The sequence below is a fragment of the Protopterus annectens genome, chromosome 10.part0 (assembly GCF_019279795.1).
Source record: "Protopterus annectens isolate FY-2018-M chromosome 10.part0, PAN1.0, whole genome shotgun sequence".
NCBI classification, from domain to species: domain Eukaryota; kingdom Metazoa; phylum Chordata; order Ceratodontiformes; family Protopteridae; genus Protopterus; species Protopterus annectens.
This window is the reverse complement of record NC_056744.1, coordinates 1,792,959,957-1,792,987,331: the sequence shown is the minus strand read 5'-3', so window position 1 is coordinate 1,792,987,331 and position 27,375 is coordinate 1,792,959,957. Positions and strand designations below refer to the sequence as shown.

The 27,375-nt window shown below is 40.2% G+C and overlaps 1 protein-coding gene across 3 annotated transcripts in view; it reads left to right on the top strand.

Annotated features, from left to right (window-relative positions):
- The window catches only part of LOC122814034 (phosphatidylserine decarboxylase proenzyme, mitochondrial-like), a 200,526-nt gene that overhangs the window by 143,574 nt on the left and 29,577 nt on the right, over positions 1–27,375 (top strand). For 2 of the 3 annotated variants that reach the window (XM_044086622.1, XM_044086625.1), the window contains exons 3-4: positions 3,823–3,970; positions 12,945–13,175. In XM_044086622.1, coding sequence (XP_043942557.1) covers positions 3,823–3,970; positions 12,945–13,175 — 379 coding nt within the window. The remainder of the gene's footprint in view (positions 1–3,822; positions 3,971–12,944; positions 13,176–27,375) is intronic. The other variant, XM_044086626.1, reaches the window with a different exon arrangement.

Here is a 27,375-nt window from a genome sequence, read left to right as displayed (position 1 = left end):
TACGTAAATGAGTGATGTCATATAACAGTGACTCAGTAAAGATGCATACTTAAATCAGTGATGTCATATAACAGTGACTCAGTAAAGATATATATATATATATATATATATATATATATATATATATATGCTTTAATCAGTGATGTCATATAACAGTGACTCAGGAAAGATGTATACTTAAATCAGCGATGTCATATAACAGTGACCCAGTAAAGATAGTATATACTTAAATCAGTGATGTCATATAACAGTGACTCAGTAAAGATATATATATATATATACTTAAATCAGCGATTTCATATAACAGTGACTCAGTAAAGATGTATACTTAAATCAGTGATATCATATAACCGTGACTCAGTAAAGATATACATATACTTAGATCATTGCTGTCATATAACAGTGACTCAGTAATAATACATATACTTAAATCAGTGATGTCACATAACTGTGACTCAATAACGATGTATACTTAAATCAGTGATGTCATACAGTCACTGTATACAGCAAAGAAATACTGGATGGGTAAACTTCACACTTCAGCAAGGATGCATTTATAAATGAATGCCACATGTCAGCCCAAGGTATGTATTTGTCTGAGCGTAATAAGAGTTATATATGAGACAAAGTCAAGCTAATCTAAAAATGAATACACCAAACAAAGCTGTATGATTTCCAAACTATATGAATGTATACATTACATATTGAGTCTTCTTCGGAAACCCTTGTTAATGCAGAGCAATGTAATTAATAGCTAATTTGTAACCTTCCTAACTTGGTAATGCAACACAGGTTAGCCCTTTTATTCTTATATTTGTTAGAGTTAAAAGGTATTATTCTGAATTAGGTGCTTGCTGAATTTTTATTTTTTTCAGTTTACTATTTGTGATTCTTGAAGTGAATTAGAAAGTGGTAACATGTAGTAGAAACAATTTTTCAAATGATTTTTCCCTTATTGCTTGCCTGAAAGGGGGGTGTGGTCTTTTTAAAGTGATCACTTTTGGCTTCTGTTTGATTTTTGTCATAATGAGTAGGATTGTTTCTTGAAAAGTGTGTCAGAATTTTAGTAGGGGCGGTACTGAAGCTCGATCATTTTTTACTCTGCTCCCTTCAGCCTTCCACAGCTTCTGTCTGTTCTTCATGGACTCCACTCCTGCTGAACTCCAGATCCTGGTTGCTGTAGTCATGTACCCTAGATGTAACCCTTTGCCAGGTAGACATCAGCTCCTTGGGAAGACAACCTTGTGGTGACTCACTGTTAAGCTTGGCAAGTGAGAGATCAAGCATGTGAGAGACTGGAAGCATCATTCTTGTTGCAGCCACTCCTTGACCCTAGCTGTGGGAGTGGGTAAGGCATCGATGTTAGGATATCGCTGCACCTCCCCCACTTACCCCAAAATATTTTGTGAGGCTACTGGTCTCCACCAGAAGCTGTCCAAGCATCAGGTTTCCTGATCGCTCCCCCCAGGATAGGAGCGGGGAACTTGCAGTTGGCAACTTCATCTTGCACCACCAGCTGACCTAGTCTGTTCCTGAATTCAGGTCATGTGGTGCAGATAGACATCCTGCCACTACACGATCAGGGCAGCTGAGAAGTTAGTCATTTTGAGTAGTAGTGCCCTTTGTTAAAGTGGCTCTACTTTGAAGAGGAAGCCACTGAAATGGTTTCAATAACTTAAAGTGGTGAGTTTGAGGCCAAGCTCAAAGCACAAAGTACTTTGCTGTATCTTTAAATTAAAGAGTCGGTTTAGAAAACTTATTCCTTTCAGTGATTTGCAGTCAGTCATGGGCATCAAAGTAAAATTCTAAGAATGTTGCTTCACCAAAGTGAGGAAGGAAAGAAAAACTGTAAATAACCCATTCCCTGGTAATGTACTGTAAAACAAAAGGAAGTCATTACAGTAACATGATACACCAGAACCAACAATTCATACTGAAGACATATGTAAATCTTTTGCAGTATACCAGAAATTGCACAAAGTGTGGGAAGGTGATTAAGTAGTGAGACATACTCAAGTGTAATTTGGAACTGATGAAGGGTAAGAGAACTATAAAAGTGCATTAACCAGTAAAGTTACACATATAGGGTTACCACCTGCCCCACTTTGCGAGGGACAGTCCCTCTTTGGGAAGTTGTGTCCTGCAAAAAAAAAAAGGCAAATGTCCTGAGATTTTAAGACAAAATTATTTCCTATATTTTATGTAATAGTTACATAAAACAGTTATTCTGTATCTGAAACACCTAAATGTTATAAGAAACATAATAAGCAACTAAAATACTACTAAAATAAGCTTTTATTTAGGCAAAAAATGTGAAGTTCTGTCTTTTGTACTGATTATGGGTATGTTTTGCCCTGCAAAATATGATGTTTGTAGCAAAAATGTCCCACTTAGGGCATTTGAAGAGGTGGCAACCCTATACACATACTAACTGGACAACAAAGTGAGTGTGCGAAAACTGAATGACTTATACTGTAAATGATGTACTAAATCACACTCAAGGACAGGTACTACTCTCTAGAACTATACAGTAAATGTACTAAATCACACTCTAGGACAGAGAATACTCTCTAGAACTATACAGTAAATGTACTAAATCACACTCTAGGACAGAGAATACTCTCTAGAACTATACAGTAAATGTACTAAATCACACTCTAGGACAGAGAATACTCTCTAGAACTATACAGTAAATGTACTAAATCACACTCTAGGACAGAGAATACTCTCTAGAACTATACAGTAAATGTACTAAATCACACTCTAGGACAGAGAATACTCTCTAGAGCTATACAGTAAATGTACTAAATCACACTCTAGGACAGAGAATACTCTCTAGAACTATATAGTAAATGTACTAAATCACACTCTAGGACAGGGAATACTCTCTAGAACTATACAGTAAATGTACTAAATCACACTCTAGGACAGAGAATACTCTCTAGAACTATACAGTAAATGTACTAAATCACACTCTAGAATAAATAATACTCTCTAGAACTACAGGAGATACATGAGCCAATGTTTAACACAAATAACGACACAGTGGATACTATATAGCCGAAACTGCACCAATGAACTACATAGAGGACGCTGTACAGTAAGAGAAAAGACAAACAAGTGGCAGTTAATTTTAGAATATTGCAAGACATACAAAATGCATTAATGAGTAATAGATATACATGTCCATTTCTTCTAGAGCAAGAAGACTAAACCAGAATCATTGTTTTATGATGTTGTCCATTCGACCTGTATTAAACATTGGCACCATTTAATAAAAGATAAAAACTTGCAGTTATGATCTGGTCTAGAACTACTGGAGATACAGTTAAAACTGTGCTACTGGCACATTAACAGGGTATATGATTATGTCACTAATGAGCTGGGTTTGGTACTACGTTTCTGACCTGTTCTTTTTTCCACCTGGGTTTCTGAAGTTTACTGACCCCCCCCCCCCCCCCCAAGTCTGTGGGGAATGTACCACTCGCCAGGTGTGGCATATGTAAGAGTGGAGGAGATATAATGTAACATGTAAGCAAAGAGGCATTGATTTCCTACAACTTTATATCGTCAAACCACTCTGAAGTGAACCATCACACAAGAATAGGTATATTGTTGGGCAGGAGAGGGAGATCCCGTTTTCAGAGCAAGTGTGGGGATCATTACATGTTTCCTTACAATATTTGGAAGAGAAATTGTGTCCAAAGAGAAGGTCTTAGCAGAAATAACATGCTGGAAAAAAGTGTATTAAAAAAGAAGAAAAGTATTTCAAAGTTCAACAGTATGCATTTAAAAAAATGATTTTTTTATTCATGACTGCAGGCTAAGATTACCTCGACTTCCTTTCCAGCGTCGTTTCTCTCAAATCCCTAAGCCCTCAATGCAGCTGAAACGATGGCGCCGAGATGTCCTAACAACGTTCAGAATTCTGAGACCTCTGGCCTATGCTGGTCTGCAGCCCACCAGCAAGGTAAGTCTGTAGCTGGGCTTTATAGTGTGCATTTTGAGGTGCATACATATATATAATATATATATATATATATATATATATATATATATATATGTGTGTGTGTGTTCATGTGTGTGTGTGTATGTGTCTGTGCATTTGTGTGTGCATGTATGTGTGTGCGTGTGTGTGTGTGTGTGTGTGTGTGTGTGTGTGTGTGTGTGTGTGTGTGTGTGTGTGTGTGTGTGTATGCACATATGTGTATGTATGTTGGTTTGCAGAAATTCAAATGAAACCAAAATTTACAATAATGACATGTAAAAATAAGAACTAGTAGAATTTATTGATTTTGGGTGGCCACGGTGGTGCAGAGGTTAGCGTTACTGTCTCTCACAGCAAGAGGTCCTCTGGTTCGATCCTCGGCTGGGGTGCCTTCTGTGTGGAGTCTGCATGTCCTCCCTGTGGTCGCGTGGGTTTCCTCCGGGTGCTCCAGCTTCCTCCCAAAAACATGCTGTAGGTGGATTGGACACTCTAAATTAGCACTGTGTGTGCGTGCGTGTGTGTGCCTTCTGTGGAAGGTTGGGTGCCAAGCTGGCAACTCGACACTGTAAAACTCCACTGCCAATCATGAGCGGACAGGTGATCTGTTGTGGGAAAAGCCGCATTTATAGTAGAGGAGTGTCTACTTTTGTTAGGCAATTCACACTGTATCTTCCATGTTTCATGCTGCAAATTTTGTCTCTGTCCACTTAAATATATATATGATAGCTTCACAATCTCATGGATAAGAGAATGCGTCATTTTGCTGCAAAACCAAGTTTTTCATTTTCAGTAAAGCTGTACAGTTTTAGAGTTGGAATATTTCAGTTGTGGGGTGTTTAAGGTGAAGCAGGCACTGCGCTATTTTTATTTTTTTAATGAGTGCTACATAACACATTGTGAAGATTTAAGTACATAAATTGTACACTGCGAACTGTTAGCCACTTCTGCTGACGTGGTAGTGGGAGAGTATCACGTTGTATTGTACGCTTTTGCTTTTGATCATATAATGTACATTTTGATAGATCAAAAGTTGTAGGATGTTAAACTATTATGTTTGAGAGGCTTGCAGTGTGGCAGGCTTATGTGTTTTTACAAAAAAGTATTGACATACACATTTCATCGGAGATAAAACATTTTTTTTTTTTTTTTGTAGAGGTTTGCTTCGTTTTATCATTGGCTGCCAGTTCAGCCAATCAAGCCATGATATTCAATAATGGATCTGTGTGCAGTACATGTGCGAACACCCACACAACTCTAAATGTGAAATTAGTACTCGTGTCCAACTCTTTGGGATTGCAAGATGAATCCTTAATTATGGCACAGATGACCAAAATGATTAGTGGATCAGGCACTGTATGAGTCAGGGGAGATGATGTACTTGTGGGAGGGTCGTTGGATGTCCTAAAGAGGTATCATGTGGGTGCTGAGAGTTGGGGTATAATAGAGGGGCATCATGTGGGTGCTGAGACTTGGGGTTATAATAGAGGAGCAGCAAGTGGGTGCTGAGACTTTTAGTGTAATAGGAGGGTAGAAGGTGGGTGCTGAGACTTGGGTTATAATAGAGGGGCAGAAAGTGGGTGCTGAGACTTGCAGTGTAATGGGAGGGTAGAAGGTGGGTGCAGAGACTGTGGATATACCAGAAGGGCAGTAGGTGGGCTCAGAGACTTGGGGTGTAATACAGGAGTAGCAAGTAGGTCCAAAGACTTGGGGTATAATAGATGCACACCAGGTGGGCACAGAGACTTAAGCTGTAATACAGGAGTAGCAGGTGGGTGCAAAAACTTGAGGTGTAATACAAGAGTAGTAGGTTGGTGCAGAGACTTGGGGTGTAATAGAGGCACAGCAGGTGGGCACAGAAACTTGGGGTGCAGTACAGGAATAGCAGGTGGGTGCAGAAACTTGGGGTGTAATACAGGAGTAGCAAGTTGGTGCAGAGACTGGGGGTGTAGTAGAGGAGTAGCAGGTGAGTGCAGAGACTTGGGCTTATAATAGAGGGGCAGTATGTGGGTGCTGAGACTTGGAGTGTAATACAGGAATAGTAGGTGAGTGTAGAGACTTGGGATGTAATAGAGGGGCAACAGGTGGATACAGAGACTTAAGAGTATACAGCACCATTTTCATAAGGGTCACCACCTAGCAGAATCAACAGTTAAAGGCCAGTGGAGCACAGCTGTTAGGTCAGTGGTCTGATTATGAAGTGGGGGCACCGATAAGTGGGAGATGTGGAGGAGTCATTGTATAAGGCAGAGCTGGATACCAAGTATAAATTGTATCTATGTCCAGAGGAAACAATGGTAGCATATATGCACAGCTCCCGAATATGCAACAAAGTCTAGAAGATTAGAATCTTCACTTGTAAGTGTTTACATAGGTATTTTTATACCCAAGCAGACTCCAAAGAGTTTTTCCTCATGTAGATGGTAAATCTTGGAAATGTGATGGGGAAGGAGGAGGTAACTGGGAATGGGAACATATGTTTTGGGGTATAATGAGTTGGCAGACTTTAAAAATTCCCTACGGAGTACTCTGTCAGAAATACTGGGTAAGCAAATGGGTATAACTAAGGACTTGAATTTTTGCGCTGGGATGCAGGATCTGAATTGCCTAGACATAGCAAGGCCTTATTAGGTTTAATTCTCATGGCTTCGAAAAAAGCAATTACTAGAAAATGGAAATCAAAGTCTACACCAACTGTAATTGAAATAATGAGTATTGTAAGAGAAATAAAAGAACTGGAAGTGGGAGCTTTAGAAAAGGGTAGTAACAAACTACATAGAAAAATGGGAATTGCATGTCTCTCTGCTTGAATGCTCTGAATATGACTTCATTCCATTGTTTTATAGAAGTATCGTCTGAGCTGTATTTTGTTATAATGACTTTTTGCTTTGCTAACTTACTTATGTTTGTCTAAGTGGCTCAGATTACAGCTGAAAAAGATATTTGGTCCAGTCCACCTACCTGAACAGTTAACTAACTAAATAAATAAATGAAGTACTCAGTTGCACCCTCAGAAGAATAGACTTCAGGGGCACAGAAGTCATCCTATCACTCTTCATGGCAGGGGCCAGACCTCCCTACCACTCTGCATGGCAGTGGTCAGACTTCCCTACCACCCACTCTACATGGCAGTGGTCAAACCCCCCTACCACTCTATGTGGCAATGGTCAGACCTCCATACCACTCTATATGGCAATGGTCAGACCTCCCTATCATCCACTCTACGTGGCAGTGGTCAGACCTCCCTACCACTCTACATGGCAGGATTCAGACCTCCCTACCACCCACTGTACATGGCAGTGGTCAGACCTCCCTACCACTCTATGTGGCAGTGGTCAGACCTCCCTACCACTCTACATGACAGTGGTCAGACCTCCCTACCACTCTACATGGCAGTGATCAGACCTCCCTACCACCCACTCTACATGACAGTGGTCAGACCTCACTACCACTCCAAATGGCAGTGGGCAGACCTCCCTACCACCCACTCTATGTGGCAGTGGTCAGACCTCTCTACCACTCTATGTGGCAGTGGTCAGACCTCCCTACCACTCTATGTGGTAATGGTCAGACCTCCATACCACTCTGTATGGCAGTGGTCAGACCTCCCTACTATCCACTCTACGTGGCAGTGGTCAGACCTCCCTACCACTCTGCATGGCAGGATTCAGACCTCCCTACCACCCACTGTACATGGCAGTGGTCAGACCTCCCTACCACTCTATGTGGCAGTGGTCAGACCTCCCTACCACTCTACATGACAGTGGTCAGACTCCCTACCACTCTACATGGCAGTGATCAGACCTCCCTACCACCCACTCTACATGACAGTGGTCAGACCTCACTACCACACCAAATGGCAGTGGTCAGACCTCCCTACCACCCACTCTATGTGGCAGTGGTCAGACCTCTCTACCACTCTACGTGGCAGTGGTCAGACCTCCCTACCACTCTATGTGGCAGTGGTCATATCTCCCTACCATTCTACATGGCAGCTGTCAGGCTTCATCTGAATCACTGCATATACTGTAGATATGGAGAGCAGACAAAGACAGGGATACAAAGGAAAGTAACTATGGCAACAAAGGCCGGGAGAAAGTAGACTATTGAGTGGAGAATGGAGGGCCTGGAATTCTGCTGTCTAGGCACTATAAGGGATGAGGGACACGACACCTGTCCTCAAAATTAGACATAGGAAGTATGAAGGGGTAGTACTGAGGAAGAGGAAGAGGAATCAGGGGCAAAGAGGACACCAGTTACACAAACACAGGCTTAACACGAAAGCAAGCCAAAAACCACTTAAAAACACAAAATAAACAAGTGAAGTGGTAGGAGAAAGCTGGTACAAAGGCTGGTAAAGAAGTGACACTTTAATCACTGCAACCAGAATCTTTTATTAGGTAAGCGCTTTCGGTGGTGAAAATGTCCCACCTTCATCAGACCAAGAACAACTTCAAATAATACATTTATATAGTCTTATCACTAAATTGATTAATAATTTAATCTCTAAAAACCAATCAATTAATTAATCAATTAAAATATCAAAATTCATATATATGAAAATAACCTTACACAATTTGTATTCAATGTTAAAACACTATATACAATATTAACTCACAAATATTAATAATGGTTTACAAAATATATAATAGATTACATACTAAATGCTACTAGGAAACTTAGAAAAAAACACAATAATAATATATATTGAATAAAATAACAGTCCCCAAAATGGCACAAGAAAGAAACTATAAAAAAGAAAAAACGAAAAAACAACTCTATGCATACATTATAAGTATAAAATCAAGCACATATCTGTTTACATAACATATATTTTAAGTATATTTTGAATACATGTTAGCTTAAACCAAATGTGCTACAACACTATTATATAAATATAAAAATTAAAATTAAAATGAGAATTAAAACTGGTTAATTATGCTAACTTTTTTTAAAAAACCTATATATACTGTATAAACATACTTATAAATGAAATTCTTAGCTTATTTAAACAGATATGTGCTTGATTTTATACTTATAATGTATGCATAGAGTTGTTTTTTCATTTTTTCTTTTTTATAGTTTCTTTCTTGTGCCATTTTGGGGACTGTTATTTTATTCAATATATATTATTATTGTGTTTTTTTCTAAGTTGCCTAGTAGCATTTAGTATGTAATCTATTATATATTTTGTAAACCATTATTAATATTTGTGAGTTAATATTGTATATAGTGTTTTAACATTGTATTCAAATTGTGTAAGGTTATTTTCATATATATGAATTTTGATATTTTAATTGATTAATTAATTGGGTGGTTTTTAGAGATTAAATTATTAATCAATTTAGTGATAAGACTATATAAATGTATTATTTGAAGTTGTTCTTGGTCTGATGAAGGTGGGACATTTTCACCACCGAAAGCGCTTACCTAATAGAAGATTCTGGTTGCAGTGATTAAAACACAGACTTAACCCAAGAATGCATTATCTCACAGAGAGAGTGGTGGGTACTTGGAGTGGATTGCCAGAATGAGTAGTGGTATGCAGCTCAGTGGAAACTGTCAAATGAGTATGGGAGAAACGGAGAAAAGGAAAGCAGTGGAAAGTGTCTAGGGAAGTGGGGACTTATTTCCTGAAAACAGTGGGAAGGTTAAACAGACAAACTGTTTCTTCTGACACTGACAGTATAGTATAAATACATAGTTTTTATAAAAAATATGGTTTACTATGCAGCTGTAGGAGTTTGATGTTATGTAGCAGTAAACAGCTTTTAGCAGTTCATGAACTGTATTAGTGTTAGTATCCTTGTACAGAATGCAGGGATTTGTGTAAATATTCGTGTAAAAAGTTCATGTATACAAGGTATTGAGCTATAATGTGGTTATTTTGCTGCCTGTTGGCCAGGGTTGAGACTGAAAACGGTCTTTCATCCACTTCAGTTACCCTTTTAACAAAGTTAAATAAATTAATTAATTAAATAAATAAATAAGCCAACAAGCAAGAAGTATGTAGACAGTTTACACTGTTAACAGTGATGCACAAATTCACTTCATCTTTTTACAAGCCCTGGGAACCAGAATTACAATATGGGGAGAAGGTCATCTTCCTGTACTGCCATTGACCTGTGTATGTCTAGAATCCTAGGTCTTAGAAGGCTAATCCAAAAAGTTAGCTTTGAGCAGACTGTGCCAGTTTTCATACCCTGGGGGATTGTGGCGTGGCCTTAAGCTGTAATCCAGTACAGTAGTGGCCCCGGGTGAGGACCAAGTTATACTCCAATACAGTAGTGGCCCCAGGTGAGGCCCAAGCTATATTCCAATACAGTAGTGGCCCTGAATGAGGACCAAGCTATATTCCAATACAGTAGTGGCCCTGGCTGAGGACCAAGTCATATTCCAATACAGTAGTGGCCCCAGGTGAGGACCAAGCTATATTTTAATACAGTAGTGGCCCTGGGTGAGGACCAAGCTATACTCCAATACAGTAGTGGCCCCGGCTGAGGACCAAGCTATACTCCAATACAGTAGTGGCCACAGGTGAGGACCAAGCTATATTCCAATACAGTAGTGGCCCTGAATGAGGACCAAGCTATATTCCAATATAGTAGTGGCCCTGGCTGAGGACCAAGCTATATTCCAATACAGTAGTGGCCCCAGGTGAGGACCAAGCTATATTTTAATACAGTAGTGGCCCTGGGTGAGGACCAAGCTATATTCCAATACAGTAGTGACCCCAGGTGAGGATCAAGCTATATTCCAATGCAGTAATGACCTCATGTGAGGACCAAGCTATATTTTAATACAGTAGTGGCCCCAGGTGAGGATCTAAGCATATTTCCTGCTAGATGGCTGTGCAATGTGAAGGGAGATTTATGCACAATGGGATTGTCAATAGTGTGCAGAAAGTCATGACTTCTCTGCTTAGTATGACTTAGATAAAGTTCTGGTATGTAAAAATGAAAAATCCAATAATGTGATAGGTTTGGTCTATAACTGGTTTACTGTTACAGTCTTGAACCACACACTTTTGAAAATCAAAATCCCAAGACCATAATATCAGAAGGTCAAAACGCTGAAGACCACAATATGTAAAAATCTCAAATGCTGAATCCCTCTACTGGTGTGAAACCCAGGAAAGAGTTCTAACATGGGTCCTTCAGGAGGAGGGGTGGACCTAGGAATGAGTACTAAATGGGTCATGCAGGGGAGTAAGTCTGGGAGTTCGATTTTGTGGTCTTCAGTGTTTTGATTTTCCAATATTATGGGCTCAGGATTTTAATTTTCAAGATTGTGATAATAACCCCCTACTAGGGCTGTACTTACTGACTCCTCCAGCACTGAGAGGAGCTGAAGAAATAGGAAATCTGTGGCAAAAATGCAAAAAAAGAACAATATATATATATATATATATATATATATATATATATATATATATATATATATATATATATATAAAAAAAATATATATATATATATATATATATATATATATATATATATGTATATATATATATATATGGGTCCCCTTCACATGGTCGACTTTTCATAAAGTCGACTTTCATATGGCTGAGACCATATGATCGACTTTTGAAAAGCCGACTATGAGGAACTGCTATCTCCGCACGGTGTGGAATGGGAAAATTTCCCACTTCCGCACTGTAGTGCGATCTCGGAGTTGGTATATTTAAGTTACGGGGTGCAGGGCCGCCTGCTAAAAGTTTAAGGTAAGTGTTTGTTGTTTGTTTATGTTTACTTTACATAGTCGGCATTCTGAAAGTCGATCATATGGTCTCGGCCATATGAAAGTTGACTTTCTGACATGTCGACCATGTAAAGTAGACCCATATATATATATATATATATATATGTATATAAACACACACACACACACACACACACACACACACACACACACACACACACACACACGTGCATTGACTTTAGTCAAAACACCCAAATTACAACCACAAAATGTTGAAATTGCAAATGGCAACATGTTACTACTAACGCTCTGAGCAACACCTTTGGTACATGCAAAAATAAACGTCAAAAATAGATTAAAGCCATTGCTGTTTTTACAGGGGGACTAGCCCCTGTGCACCCCCTGCTAATTATATATACCAACTTTGAGATCCCACAATGCGTTCCCTGTTATTGTGCATTCTTGGAGTTAGAATATAAACTTAGCAGGGTGTGTAGGATGTAGTCCAGCATAGTGGGGATGCAGGTGGGCTTGGTCCCCTCCAAAACAATGTTTTTAACTTGCGTGGTCTGAGGTTATCTTTCAGCTCATAAGTAGTGACTTGCCAACTTTATTTGTTGACCTTTTGTTATTGATGTTTGTGGCATCAACATTTGGCTGTATCGATCATTTTTAGTGTCTGACTGTTCATTGAAACTTCAATACATTGAATAACAACTGATCGAGCAAAACTTGACAATTAACAGTCAATCAAAAAAGAAAAAAAAACAAAAGAACAAACCTTTTTTGCAGGGGAGAAGCCCCCTGTACCCTCACACCCCCCTGCTAATGATCTATACCAACTCTGAGATTGCACTACAGTGAGGGATCGCCAATCCCTACTGTATAGCGATCTTGCACAGAACAAATGCGACTGATTTCTGATCAGCTGTGCCGGTGGTTTTCCAGGTTCAACAAGCTGCCATTACTTTGATTTTTTTTTTTTTTTTTTATTAAACAAAAGTTTCAGCACAGATATTGTTAATCATTGATACATATCCTTGGTACTAAACAGACAATAAATTGGGGAAAACTACCGTGTTCCTGTCTTAGTGATCAAATGTTTTTTAAGATCTAGTGCTCTTTTACCCCTTGTTGTCAGAATATTCAGAACAGAACACATCTGGAGTGTAATAAAGTCTACCTTATTTACCAGTTTTTCTTGTTTACCTTATTTACCAGTTTTTCTTGTTAATATTTACATTTGCTTTCCTACAGGCAGTTTACAGCAGGGTTCCAACCCGCCTCCTCTCCCGCCTCTGGGGCCTCCTGAACCAGCTATACCTGCCCCTCTGGCTTCGCAAACCTCTCTTCACCATCTTTGTTTGGGCATTTTCTGTCAACATGCAGGAAGCTGAGGTGGAAGACCTAAAGCAGTACAATAATCTGAGTGAGCTCTTTCGACGCCCACTGAAGTCTTCCGTGCGCCCGATATCATGTCACAGTGTGGTAGGTATCATGACTATATCTGTATAGCACCATTGCCGACATTTACCAGACATCTAATGCTTTTTGCTACTGATCGTTGTCCTGTCCCTCTGATTATATTCTCAACATCCTCCTTTTTCTTTGCCTTACGTTTCCATCTTATTGCTTGATTTAAAATGATGCACCTTAGCACTCCAAACTGAATTTTGGAAACTAGACTGTCCCAGAATGCTGTTAGGATGAACTTGCTCAGACATTTCTTAACAAATTGCATTTTATTTTACTTATTTGATAACTGGATTAAATACATAAGGCAGAGATGCTTCTTTTTAAGGGTGAACTGGATGCAATGTCTGGCTAAACTTAAGTGGCTTGTTGAGTCACACAACATGGAAATGGACAGTGAAGGAATCAAACCATCATCCAGCAGATCATAAACTTAAACATTTGCACTTCAATGATTTCCAGACAAAGTAAGGTCTTCAGACCATTTTAAATGAATAGCTGCAATGTACCACTGATCTTTCATTTTAACATGCATTAAAGTGTATGGGGTACTTACTTACCGTAAGATATTCCATCTCTGATATTACATATCAATGAATTGGTTATGATAGCTCGGTCCTGTCTTATTTATTCATGCGTCAAACCTTCTACTTTTGAATTTGTGTGTACCATGTCAGCTGACAATGTGGAGTGGATGTTCACCATTCTTTCTGTGAAGCAGTACCTCCCAAATCCTGTCTGCAGTGCACCAATAGTGTTTTATTATTATTATTATTATTATGGGTTCCTATTAGAATGACAAAAACGCATTATGTCAAATGCATTTTCACCGACACATAAAGAGCGAACAGGCAAAACAGTGAAGCGGCTGTTCAGTGAATTCTTTCCCTGGGAAAGAAGTCACTTGACCGCTTTGTTGTTTTGCCGTGTTCTGCACTGTAGTGTTGTCCCTTGTCCTGTATAGCTCCCGAGCGTGAATGTGCAACAGTTACTGACCTTAGGGTTAGGGTGCGCGTTAAGGTAAGTGCATATGTATGAAAGTGTTTACTGGGTTTTTTTTGCATTAGATGTATGGTTGAGTTACGTGTGTATGTGTTTTCAGCTGTTTACTTTTGTTTTTGGGGGGTAGAATTAGGGTTAAGGTAAGTGTGTATGTGTTTGGAACTGTTTACGTAAATGTGCAAGAGTTACTGACCTTAGGGTTAGGGTGCAGGTTAAGGTAAGTGCATATGTTTTAAAATGTTTACTTTTTTTTCCCCATTAGATGTATGGCTGGGTTACGTGCATATGTGTATTCAGTTGTTTACTGTTTTTTTTTGGGGGGGTACAATTAGGGTTAGGGTATGTGTTTATGTGTTTGGAAGTGTTTAATGTTTTGTTTTTTTTTTTGGTTGGAACAGCGATAAAGAAATCGCTCTTCTGTGTTTGGCTGGTTTGGCACCTGTGTCTCTAATGATGGACACAAGCAGCCTGCAAATGGTTCATCTGTCAGGCCCTGTTTCCAAGTGTTTCACCTTCCAATCCCCTGCTTACACTTATCACAGGAACCAGAACTTCTCAGGGATTTGGGGTGCCTAGGTAGGCTTAAAACGTTCCTTGTGGTTGTCAGCCTAGTAAACACCTATGAGCCTATGACCTGTGTCACCCAGACAACATTATTAGGTAGCTCTTACCTCTACTTTTTGTTTTAAATAGGAAGTCTCAGTAGTTGCAAGTGCCATTTTCTGAGGGTGATTCTAGAACTTTTGCTTGATTAAATGGATTTTCTAGTAATCCTTGAGGCCAGCTGTCAAGTCACATATTCAGAGGTTCATATGTGTTTCCTAGGCTAATGACCATAAGAGCCTTTTTAAGCCTAGCCATGCATCCCAAATCTCTGATAAGTTCTGGTACCCTGGGTAAGTGAAAGCAGGGGTTTAGGAGATGAACCATTTACAGGTAACCCATGTCCATTAGAGACACAGGTGCCACACCAGGGATACATTTCCTGTTCCCCATCCAATTGTCCAAGTTACACTTGAACTGGGTTAGGGAGGAACTCTCCTTCACATGGATGGGGAGCCTGTTTCATAGACGCAGTAGTCTCTGGGATACATACCTATCTCTCCAGCAAGTCCTATTTATATCACAGGAAAGATTTAAGTCTTTAAAACAGATAATTCTGATGCTGTTTGTTTTGTGGATATACAGGAGGTCCATCAGAGTGGGGTTTGACAATGCCCTATATACCAGGTATAGATCTCCCCTCAACAGCCTATAGGAGACAAAATACAGGGATATGGCCTTGTGGTGGTCTGCATAGGTCATGTTACTTCTGCCCTGTATTATTTTACTGAGGAACCTCTGTGGACATTCCAATTGTTGGATATACCTGGTTAGGTACATACCAAAGGTGGCATTGTATTCAGTGATAGGTCTGATGAATGCTGAATACAGTGGAACAATGACTTCCTTGGACTTAGATGCCATACTTTTGTTTATAAGTCATGCAATTATGTGGTGTTAACTCAGCTCTTAAGACATACACCAGTAGCATTCCTGAGCTTTAATACTCAGGACACCTTTGGGATATGCCCCATAACTTTAAAAATGAAGTCCCCAGACTCATGGTTGTTCAGTTGCCATACACCTGTCTCATGGTTGTTCAGTTGCCATACACCTGTCTCATGGTTGTTCAGTTGCCATACACCTGTCTCATGGTTGTTCTGTTGCCATACACGTGTCTCATGGTTGTTCAGTTGCCATACACCTGTCTCATGTTTGTTCAGTTGCCATACACCTGTCTCATGGTTGTTCAGTTGCCATACACCTATCTCAAGGTTGTTCAGTTGCCATACACCTGTCTCATGGTTGTTCAGTTGCCATACACCTGTCTCATGGTTGTTCAGTTGCCATACACCTGTCTCATGGTTGTTCAGTTGCCATACACCTGTCTCATGGTTGTTCAGTTGCCGTACACCTGTCTCATGGTTGTTCAGTTGCCATACACCTGTCTCATGGTTGTTCAGTTGCCGTACACCTGTCTCATGTTTGTTCAGTTGCCATACACCTGTCTCATGGTTGTTCAGTTGCCGTACACCTGTCTCATGGTTGTTCAGTTGCCATACACCTGTCTCATGGTTGTTCAGTTGCCGTACACCTGTCTCATGGTTGTTCAGTTGCCATACACCTGTCTCATGGTTGTTCAGTTGCCGTACACCTGTCTCATGGTTGTTCAGTTGCCATACACCTGTCTCATAGTTGTTCAGTTGCCATACACATGTCTCATGGTTGTTCAGTTGCCGTACACCTGTCTCATGGTTGTTCAGTTGCCATACACCTGTCTCATGGTTGTTCAGTTGCCATACACCTGTCTCATGGTTGTTCAGTTGCCATACACCTGTCTCATGGTTGTTCAGTTGCCATACACCTGTCTCATGGTTGTTCAGTTGCCATACACCTGTCTCATGGTTGTTCAGTTGCCGTACACCTGTCTCATGGTTGTTCAGTTGCCATACACCTGTCTCATGGTTGTTCAGTTGCCGTACACCTGTCTCATGGTTGTTCAGTTGCCGTACACCTGTCTCATGGTTGTTCAGTTGCCGTGACACCTGTCTCATGGTTGTTCAGTTGCCGTACACCTGTCTCATGGTTGTTCAGTTGCCATACACCTGTCTCATGGTTGTTCAGTTGCCGTACACCTGTCTCATGTTTGTTCAGTTGCCATACACCTGTCTCATGGTTGTTCAGTTGCCGTACACCTGTCTCATGGTTGTTCAGTTGCCATACACCTGTCTCATGGTTGTTCAGTTGCCGTACACCTGTCTCATGGTTGTTCAGTTGCCATACACCTGTCTCATGGTTGTTCAGTTGCCGTACACCTGTCTCATGGTTGTTCAGTTGCCGTACACCTGTCTCATGGTTGTTCAGTTGCCATACACATGTCTCATGGTTGTTCAGTTGCCGTACACCTGTCTCATGGTTGTTCAGTTGCCATACACCTGTCTCATGGTTGTTCAGTTGCCATACACCTGTCTCATGGTTGTTCAGTTGCCGTACACCTGTCTCATGGTTGTTCAGTTGCCATACACCTGTCTCATGGTTGTTCAGTTGCCGTACACCTGTCTCATGGTTGTTCAGTTGCCATACACCTGTCTCATGGTTGTTCAGTTGCCGTACACCTGTCTCATGGTTGTTCAGTTGCCGTACACCTGTCTCATGGTTTTTCAGTTGCCATACACCTGTCTCATGGTTGTTCAGTTGCCGTACACCTGTCTCATGGTTGTTCAGTTGCCGTACACCTGTCTCATGGTTGTTCAGTTGCCATACACCTGTCTCATGGTTGTTCAGTTGCCGTACACCTGTCTCATGGTTGTTCAGTTGCCGTACACCTGTCTCATGGTTGTTCAGTTGCCGTACACCTGTCTCATGGTTGTTCAGTTGCCATACACCTGTCTCATGGTTGTTCAGTTGCCGTACACCTGTCTCATGGTTGTTCTGTTGCCGTACACCTGTCTCATGGTTGTTCAGTTGCCGTACACCTGCTTTACTTCTGTTTCTCACAGTATTTAAGCATGCATTAAGCAGGATCACATGGGCTGTGCTCCATTCAGATCAACAGGGCTTCAGTAAAGCATGACTTGTAATACCTTATAATGACCAGGTAACAATTAAAGCAATGTGTAGAACTGGAGAGAAAATCAAACCCATGACTGTAACATAGCTTGTTAGCAGCATGGAGACTTGGCTCTCTGGGACTATTACCACTGAAGTACCATCATACTTTGGGGATACAGATAAGTAAACTTCTCTCTTGCATCATGCTTTTTCCTGACTTGTTATCCAAAATGAAGCCACCAGGAAGCAGATAAGGTCCTTTCCCCTTATGGTATTTCAGAACAGGTACTAAAGTGGAAGTTATATTTGGTAGTATGTTACATACCTCACACTTTTCCAGCATTGCAAGGAGTAAGTCCTCATTTGGTCTTGTAGAAACCCCCTCTGCCTAATAGTGAGAATGTTAGTACATTTCATACTGACAGTTTTCAGTAAGTAGCCAAACATTAAATGGGTAAATTAAAGAGATAGTGAAAAGCATACAAAGTTTTTACAAATGTTAATAATTGGCTAGTGTACTGGGTGATTGAATCTATGAATGGATAAGCTGTTCTGTTTTTCTTCTTTTTGCACATCCTGAGGTGTTTTCAGGCTATGAGATTGCTACCTGTGGTTCAGTTGTACCTTCCTGCTCCTTGGTGGTGATACACCTTACAGGTATGTTTGTATAGGTACATAATGGTGCAGTTCAGAGCATATGTGTGCAATAGCAGCTGAGCAAAGCAGGAGATGTGGGTTTGAATCCCAGCATTTCAGGCTATGAGATTGCTACCTCTGGTTCAGTTGTACCTTCCTACTCCTTGGTGGTGATACACCTTACAGGTATGTCTGTATAGGTACATAATGGTGCAGTTCAGAGCTTATGTGTGCAATAGCAGCTGAGCAAAGCAGGAGATGTGGGTTTGAATCCCAGCATTTCAGGCTATGCGATTGCTACCTCTGGTTCAGTTGTACCTTCCTACTCCTTGGTGGTGATACACCTTACAGGTATGTTTGTATAGGTACATAATGGTGCAGTTCAGAGCGTATGTATGCAATAGCAGCTGAGCAAAGCAGGAGATGTGGGTTTGAATCCCAGCAGTCTGTCCACCCAGAAATGAAATTACCTAACAAGGTCCATACAGTCTCCCAGTCCAATTTAGATTTCCCATATTATTTTGTTTTGTTCTAGTTCTTAGCATTTCGCATTGTGTCACTTCTAGTACCTCAGCCAATTCTAGGCTTCTTAAAACTTACTAATTTTACATCATTATGTACCTGCTTGCAACACATTAATTGAATAACTGGATGCCGCAGTGGTGCAGCGGTTGCATTGTCACCTCACAGCAAACGGTTCTCTGGTTCGATTCTCGGCTGAGGTGCCTTTTGTGCAGAGTCAGTATGTCCTCCTTGCATCCATGTGAGGTTCCTCCAGGTGCTCTGGTTTCTTCCACATTACAAAGACATGCATCTGGACCATTTCTTCTCAGCTTTCTCTGAAAATTGGCTTTGTTCCAAGTTGGACTTTCCCAGTAAAGAAATGTTAAATAAATAATTGAAAGTATACCAAACTGTTATTAAGTTGATAGAAAACTTCAGAAACTAAATACATATTACATGTCTTACAGTGGATAATATTTTTACATGAATTATATTGTAAACCCATGAATTGCCCTTGTCTCAGACTCTGAGTAACACCAAATCACTATAAAAGAAAATGTTTCCATATTGATTGCAGATTGAAACCTTTAGGAGAACATGTGTCAGAGTGAAGGATGTGCCATGCTTCTTTGCTTTGCAATCAGTCTTTCTATTGTGAAAATGACAGTCTAGCTTAGGCTTAAAATAACACATAAAATGTAAGGCCTACATGCTGGCCTTTATGGAGCTGTAATGTATACTTGGTTTGTGAAATTTCATATCACTTTATTAATGCTGCGTTATGTTTCCAGTTATTCAAGGGTTGTTAAGTGGAGCAATAAACTAAAAGGAATGATAGCTGAGGGTAATTATTTCAGCCATCAGCTTGGTGCTGAACCTGAAGGGTTGAGCTAGATAAATGTGGATCTCCCTCTGAAAAACTAAGAAGCCAGCTGGAATCTTGGTGGGACATGCTAACACACAAGAAGGGGTTCCCTGTGGAACAGTGGTGCAGCAGATAGAATGTCGCCTCACAACAAGAGGTTCCCTGGTTTGATAGTTGCTGGGCTGTCTTCTGTTTGGAGTCTGCATGTCCTCCCTTTTTTCACATGGGTTTCCTCCAGGTGCTCCAGTTTTCTCTCACATTTCAAACACATGCAGTACGTAGACTGGATGCTCTAAATTAGCCATAGGTGTGAGTGTGGTGTGGAAGATCTACAGCAGAAGGGCTAGCCACCCGGTGGTGTAAACCTTGGCACTAGATGATTGTCACTGTTGAAGTGACATCCTGATCCCATGTGGAACAAAATGGGAAAAAAAGGTTGTGGATGGATGGATTGTCCCACCCCTTAGCCTCCTCGAACTTGTAATATTTCTTTTTCTTTTATCAGGAGGAAATTGATTTAATTTTTATCCATCTAGCCATCATGAACCCTTTTCCCCATTTTTTGCACATGGGGTTAGGGTGTACCCACTTCAGCAGTGACAGTCATCTAGAGCCACTGTTCTCACTGCCAGGTGGCTAGCCCTGCTGCGGTTGTTCCTTCATACCACTCAATCACATGCACATTCACATCTGTGGTCAGTTTAGAGTATCCAATCCACTTACTGTTGTCTTTGGAATGTAGGAGAATACCTGAGGACCTGAAGAAAACCCACGGGAACACAGGGAGGACATGTAGACTGCACAGAAGGCACCCAAGCTGAAAATAAAACAAAAGAATGTGTTGCTGTGAGGCAGGAATTCAATCCGCTGTGCCACAGTCCTACCCCAAAACTGATTCTGTTTGCCATGTATTTAAAGTGTGCTTAATGTTATGAGATTTCCAACCAATTACCTCCATTTGAAACACTTCCAGTTGCTGCCTAAACTCGTCAGATTGTGATGAAAAGGTGTCAGAAGATAAACATTTTTTTTAACTGTGGCCGTAGTGTATTTGTGCTGTTGCCTTCAAATGATGCCTTTCATCATGGACAGTAATGATTTTCAGTCACTCCTTGGATCTGGGTAAACCAGCCTGCTACCATTTTGTTTAACGCTCTCACTCTGACTCAGCAAACTCAAAGGATCTGTTTTAATGCTCAGAGCTCTTGGGGAAGATGGTTCAAATCAGCAAATTTCCTGAGCCCTGTGCATTAGAATACAAATGTAATTAAGTTTTCTCTGGTCCCTTCCATTCGAGACAACTTTCTGTCTTATTGCTGGATAATACAACATCAGAGGTAGAAAAAGTTGCTGAAAGTTTGGGACAGCTTTTGTTTTATATCAGATGTTTGAACTTTGAAGGGTATGTCGATCCACATAAAAAATTAAATTACCTTGTAAAGAGAGGGTGAGGTAAGACCAGTCCATGGATTTACAATACAATTTATGTAAAAATGTTATTCAGTGTAAGAACTGTAATGTATACTTGGTTTGTGAACTTTCATATCAGTTTATTAATGCTGCGTTATGTTTCCAGTTATTCAAGGGTTGTTAAGTGGAGCGATAAACCAAAAGGAATGATAGCTGAGGGTAGGTATTCCAACCATCAGCTTGGTGCTGAACCTGAAGGGTTGAGCTAGATAAATGTGGATCTCCCTCTGAAAAACTAAGAAGCTAGTTTGAGTCTTGGTGTGACATGCTAACACAGAAGAAAGGGTTCCGTGATTTAATTTGTTTTAGAGAGTTCTAGTTACAGGAAGCACAAAAAGTTGTGTATCCCAGGAAAAATAAGCCGTGCCTAAGGGAAATGTGTTTCTGCCTTAGTGCAGAGCTGGATCCTGGTCAGATGTAGATATAATCATCTAATGTCATAATATAATCATCTAATTTCATCTACAAAGATGTAAATCAAATGGTATAAGATGCACTCGCTCTAGTGAACTCAACCTAGTATGTGACATCAACAGAACTTGCTGGAGAGACAGATATGTCTCATAGAGATTACTTCTCCTCTGGAACAAATGTCCAATTCAGGTGAAGCAGAGCCCCTCGCTGACCCTATTTAAGCATAATTTGGATGACTGGATGGGAAACCGCAAATTCACCCTGGGAGTTTCACCTGTGTCCCTCTTGGACAGAGACAGTAGTTGACTTAGTTTTGCTTAATACCTTGATATTCTTGGGAACAGGGTTTGTACTTGGCTTGGCTTGTAAGAGCTGTAGGGGCATTAACCAAGTAACCTCCTATGATCATATGATCATATGAAATGGGTCACTGGGCAGGTTAATGGAGAGCCCCCCATCCTCCCGCAGCCATTCCAGTGTCCCATTATTTGTCTATTTTCCCAGTTACTATAAGCACTCTTCAGAACTGTCACTGCACAGACTATTTTCTTCTTTATTTCTACAATGATTACAGATATTTGGTTTTAATGTAAAATTTTCATTTCGAATTTTATTGCACAAACGCTGATAGCCATTTGCCAAACAAAACAATACTGTGTCACAATGAAAACAGACTTAGCATGAACAGTAAACTTCTCTGCCCTTGAAATCCAGATTCAAAGAAAATGCCTCTAGCCAGTGAGAGATTGTTTACCTTTGGGCTGTTTTCAAATCATAAGCCCCTTGCACATATTTTTAGGACCATGCATAGATGCATGTGTTCTTTGATTCACCTTCCTCATTGTATTAAAGTAGATTCCTTATATATTACAACACCACTTGTTATAGTGTGTTTTAAATCTGTGGTTTTGAACATTTTTCCAGTAACCAGTGAAACAAAACATATGAACCAATAATGATAAAACTACCCATTTCAGAACATTTCAACCATAAGAGACCTCACAAACTTCTGTCATCACAATCCACCAATATCAGTCAATATGCACAATCTGTGCAGAAGTAAAAGTCATCTAAGTAATTCCACATTAAAGAGATCTGTAACTAATGAAAAGGTTGCTGCTGGCAACCAAGTTTTCATTTCTGAGTTTCATCTACAAATTCTGTGCCTGTTGCCCTTGAAGAATACATTGCCTATGTTACATTAAAACAAACAAAAAAACACAGTAAGCTAGTAATGTTGCAGTAGGAAATAACTAACAAACAATAACAGGTTCATAGTTACTAGGCATCTCCTCCAAAATAAGACACACTCAGGAGTGCAGCACCCTTATCTCAGTATCAGCAATTAATTAATCTATATGATGTGTGGGAGTAGAACCCACAGCTTTCTGTATCAGAAGCAAGCATTCTACCTGTTGTGCTATTAACACTACTTTCAACCTCTCTTGCACAACCACTGATGGCTGTTTGCTAAATAAAACAGCTGCACACTGAAAACAATCTCAGCATGAGCAAAAGTAAACTTATCTTCCCCTGAAACTCACAATTCCTTGAAAATGTACTGAAGCTCACAATTCCTTGAAAGTGCATCCCTAATGTAGCCTGGTAGCTGGTGTAGAGAATTCAGGGTTTGAGCTTGAGTAAGTTAATTAACTAACCTGCCAGCCCTAGCTGGGGCATTTTACACACACATACGCACACACACACACACACACACACACACACACACACACACACACACACACACACACACACACACACACACACACAGCTTGCCTCATGTCTGTTACAGCAGCAAGCGTTAGTTGTAGTTCTCCACGTTATAGTCTGACAGAAAAGCAGCAGCAGGAAAGGGAAAGTTTCACTGTTTAAGAGTGTGTGCGTTATACTGCAGATGCAGAGTGTGTGCGTTATACTGCAGATGCAGAGTGTGTGCGTTATACTGCAGATGCAGAGTGTGTGCGTTATACTGCAGATGCAGAGTGTGTGCGTTATACTGCAGATGCAGAGTGTGTGCGTTATACTGCCGATGCAGAGTGTGTGCGTTATACTGCAGATGCAGAGTGTGTGCGCTGCAGATGCAGAGTGTGTGCGTTATACTGCAGATGCAGAGTGTGTGCGTTATACTGCAGATGCAGAGTGTGTGTGTTATACTGCAGATGCAGAGTGTGTGCGTTATACTGCATATGCAGAGTGTGTGCGTTATACTGCAGATGCAGAGTGTGTCCATAAAGAACAAATTTCATTTTTTAAAAATTGTTTTAATTAGAAATGAAATGTTGTGTCCCCCCCCCCCCTCGGGGGGGGGGTGCCTGGACAGCTGCCTGGGTTGCTGGCTCTGACTCAGTGAAATTTGGAAACTATAAGCATTTCTATATCTGTGCCAGACAGCATCGGGGAGGGGGGGGCTCTCACTAACCTGAAAAATAGATGTGTATTTATGCTACTCTGAGCTCTGTGTGGCACTGAAAACCTTAGGTATAAATTGGGACTTTTATTTGTAGTAATTGCCTCATCTGGTAAACACAAGCAATCTTTTTTCATGCATTTTAACAACCAGTTTGAGAACTTAAAATCTACTGTTTATGGTTTATGTGGTTGTCTGGGAACTGAGAAAACACATTTCAAGAAGACACTGTTTTGTAAAATTGATCACTGACTTTTGAGTGAAGTAACACTGTTCTGTTTAATAAATACATTTTTGTTTCTAAGACTATTGTCTGTTAGCAGTTTTTTAACAAGTAAATGATAGTTACAGTGGGTATTTAATGCTCTTAGAACTGCTGGTATTGAAGGTCCAAGAGGGCTAGATTTGGACAAAGTACTAGAAGATCACTGCAAACTGCTGAGAATTGAAAAGAAATTTGAAATCTAATTTGGAACAAAATAGTATTTTTTTTCTCTTTTGGTGGATTTGATTTCTAATCGCAGCAGTCCCAAAATACATTCTGTGACACCCTGAGCAAGTCATATAAGTTTCCTGTGCTGGTGAGACGTTATCGACAAGAGGATTAAGACCTTTAATATCAGTAGACCTACAAAATCAGTAATAGCGAGTGGGTGTGAGTGTGTGTGTGTGTGTGTGTGTGTGTGTGTGTGTGTGTGTGTGTGCGTGTGTGTGTGTGTGTGTGAGACAGAGAGCGAGAGAGACAAAGAAAAAACAGAGAGTGAGAGAGAGAGAATGAAAAAAAAAAAGAGAGATATTTATTTATTTATTTTCAAGTTTCGGTATTCTGTTTCTGTAAGAATATAAAGTACATATTTAGGATGGATTTGGTTGAGGCAAGGGCAGAATAATTATGATCTACTATATAGTAAGACCATGATTGATTGTCATTTAAATCAGGTGCTTGACTCTGTTGGGCACTATGAACGGAGGTTATTGGAACAAAAGAAACAGAAACTACACAGGGACATTGTCGATTTTCGACGTGGTAATATTTTTACTTGGCCCCGTAACAATCAAGGATCTATGAATAATATGACTGTTAACAGTGACAGTGTGAATGGCACACAGATGAACACACGTAATTCTGGACTTATGGGACAATTAGAACCCCACAGTGATGGTGTTGTTTGTGCCATGAACTGTGGGGTTGATAAGAACATTATTGAAACCAATAGTAGGAGCGTTAATGCTGTTAATGATTGTGTGAATTCTGATAGTACGGTGAGTTGTACAACTAATGCTGTCAATATTGTTCCGACTGCTTCCGGTAGGAATGTTACAGATACAGCCACTGGACATTGTTCAGTTTCTGGTAGTACTGCTTCTATGCATAGTCCTGTGGTTAGAAGTAAGACTAACAGACCTGTCAGTGTGCCTGAGGCACACACTAGAACAACTTATAGTGTTAATGAACAGGCACAGAGGTTTGATAAGTCCCACCCTTTTCCGATCAGGTTCGATCAGAGGGAAGGGAGGCTGAGATCTCAGAGCAGGGGGAGGCAGAAGAGGAAACTGCCTGTCGAACCATCTATGAATATGAACTTGAAGAAGATGTGGCTAGGGAAAGAAACTGTTTAGTCGTTAACATTTCTTCCAGGAATCTTTCTTGTGCCGAAGAGTCTGTTTTATCTAAAGGGTTGTCTTTTATTCCGACCACAAATCGTATTTTAGAGGAGTCTTTGCGTGAGTTTAAATTATTTGTTAGGAATTTATCATTGAAATTGATTTTTAATGGCAATAATGAAGGCAGCTATTTATCCAGTAGCTTTAAGAAACCAAGTGTGTTTGTCCCCCCTATGCATCCATTATTGGGAGCATTTAGTAAAATGGTAGAGGACGACTTATATAGGATGAGCAACGTTAAACGAAGAAGGAAGGATAATTTAACATATTTTGAAAGGGCAGCACTTAAAACATTGACAAATGATTTTTCTATCTCATTGAGGCCAGCTGACAAGGGAGGAGGAATTGTGGTCATGGACACCAGTGACTATTTAGCTGCTGTTAGGGTCATGTTAAGTGACAATAAGTTTTATGAATGCATTTCATTTGACTCTATAGCTGGTTATAGCTCTAGGATACACTCTATTCTAGAGGATTTATCTAGCAAGGGCTTGATAGATGGCTCTCTGTATTCCTTTCTGGAGGTACCTCATCCTTTAGTTCCTACCATTAAAGGGCTACCTAAGATTCATAAAAGTCTGGTTAATCCACCTCTTCGACCTATTGTGTCAGGTGGTGGGTGGTTGACCGAGCCTTTTTCTCTGTACTTAGAGAAGTACTTGAGACCTGTTGTTGACGCCCATCAGTTTATCTTAAAGGACACCAAACAGTTTTTGGTTGACCTTTATGACCATTTGAAGAGTGTTTCTGATTATAATGAATTTTTGTTTGTTACTTTGGATGTGAATTCCCTCTTCACTGTTATCCCTAATCATGTAGGTATGGATTATATTAAACGCCATCTTATCAACCACTCTGGGTATTGTGAAGAGAGGATTTGTCTATTGTTGACTTTTTTGGATGTTGTTTTGCATACTAATGTCTTCTGCTTTGAACAGGAGTTCTTTCTTCAATTGGATGGCGTGGCTATGGGCACGTCCTGTGCCAATAGCTATGCCAACCTTTTCATGGCTGAATGGGAAACCAGTTACATGATTTCGCATCCCTGTTTTGTGGAACATGTCTCTTTCTACAGGCGTTTTGTAGATGACCTCTTCCTGTTATGGAAGGGGTCAGTAGAACAATTAGAATCTTACATTGTAGATTTGAATGCTTGTACTGACTATCTCAAGTTTAGCTATGAGACCTCTGATACTAGGCTCCCTTTTTTGGATATTTTTGTTGAGCGTTTACATGATGGGTCTATAAATACTGGAGTATATAGAAAGCCCTGTCATAAGAATTCCATCTTACATCGACACAGTATGCACCCTGGTTACATCTTTAACAACATTGTTAGGGGGCAGAGTATGAGGACTTCAAGATATAACCCCACAGACCTTGGTTTCCATCAGGATTTGTCTGATTTAGATAGTAGGCTGGTTTTGCGGGGGTATAAGACTGATGATATTATGTTAGGTCGTGAAGACATTTTTGAATTAAGATCTGGAGCAGCTGCCCCATATTTTTCAGATATGTATTTGGGTATTGGATCATCTGATACACCCACTACCACTGTTACATCTCCATCAGGTTTTACTGCGTTCTCTTTGTTCTATACCAAAGATGTGGGTGAAGTCAAGGATGTTGTGAGGAAACACTGGGATATCTTAATGGTT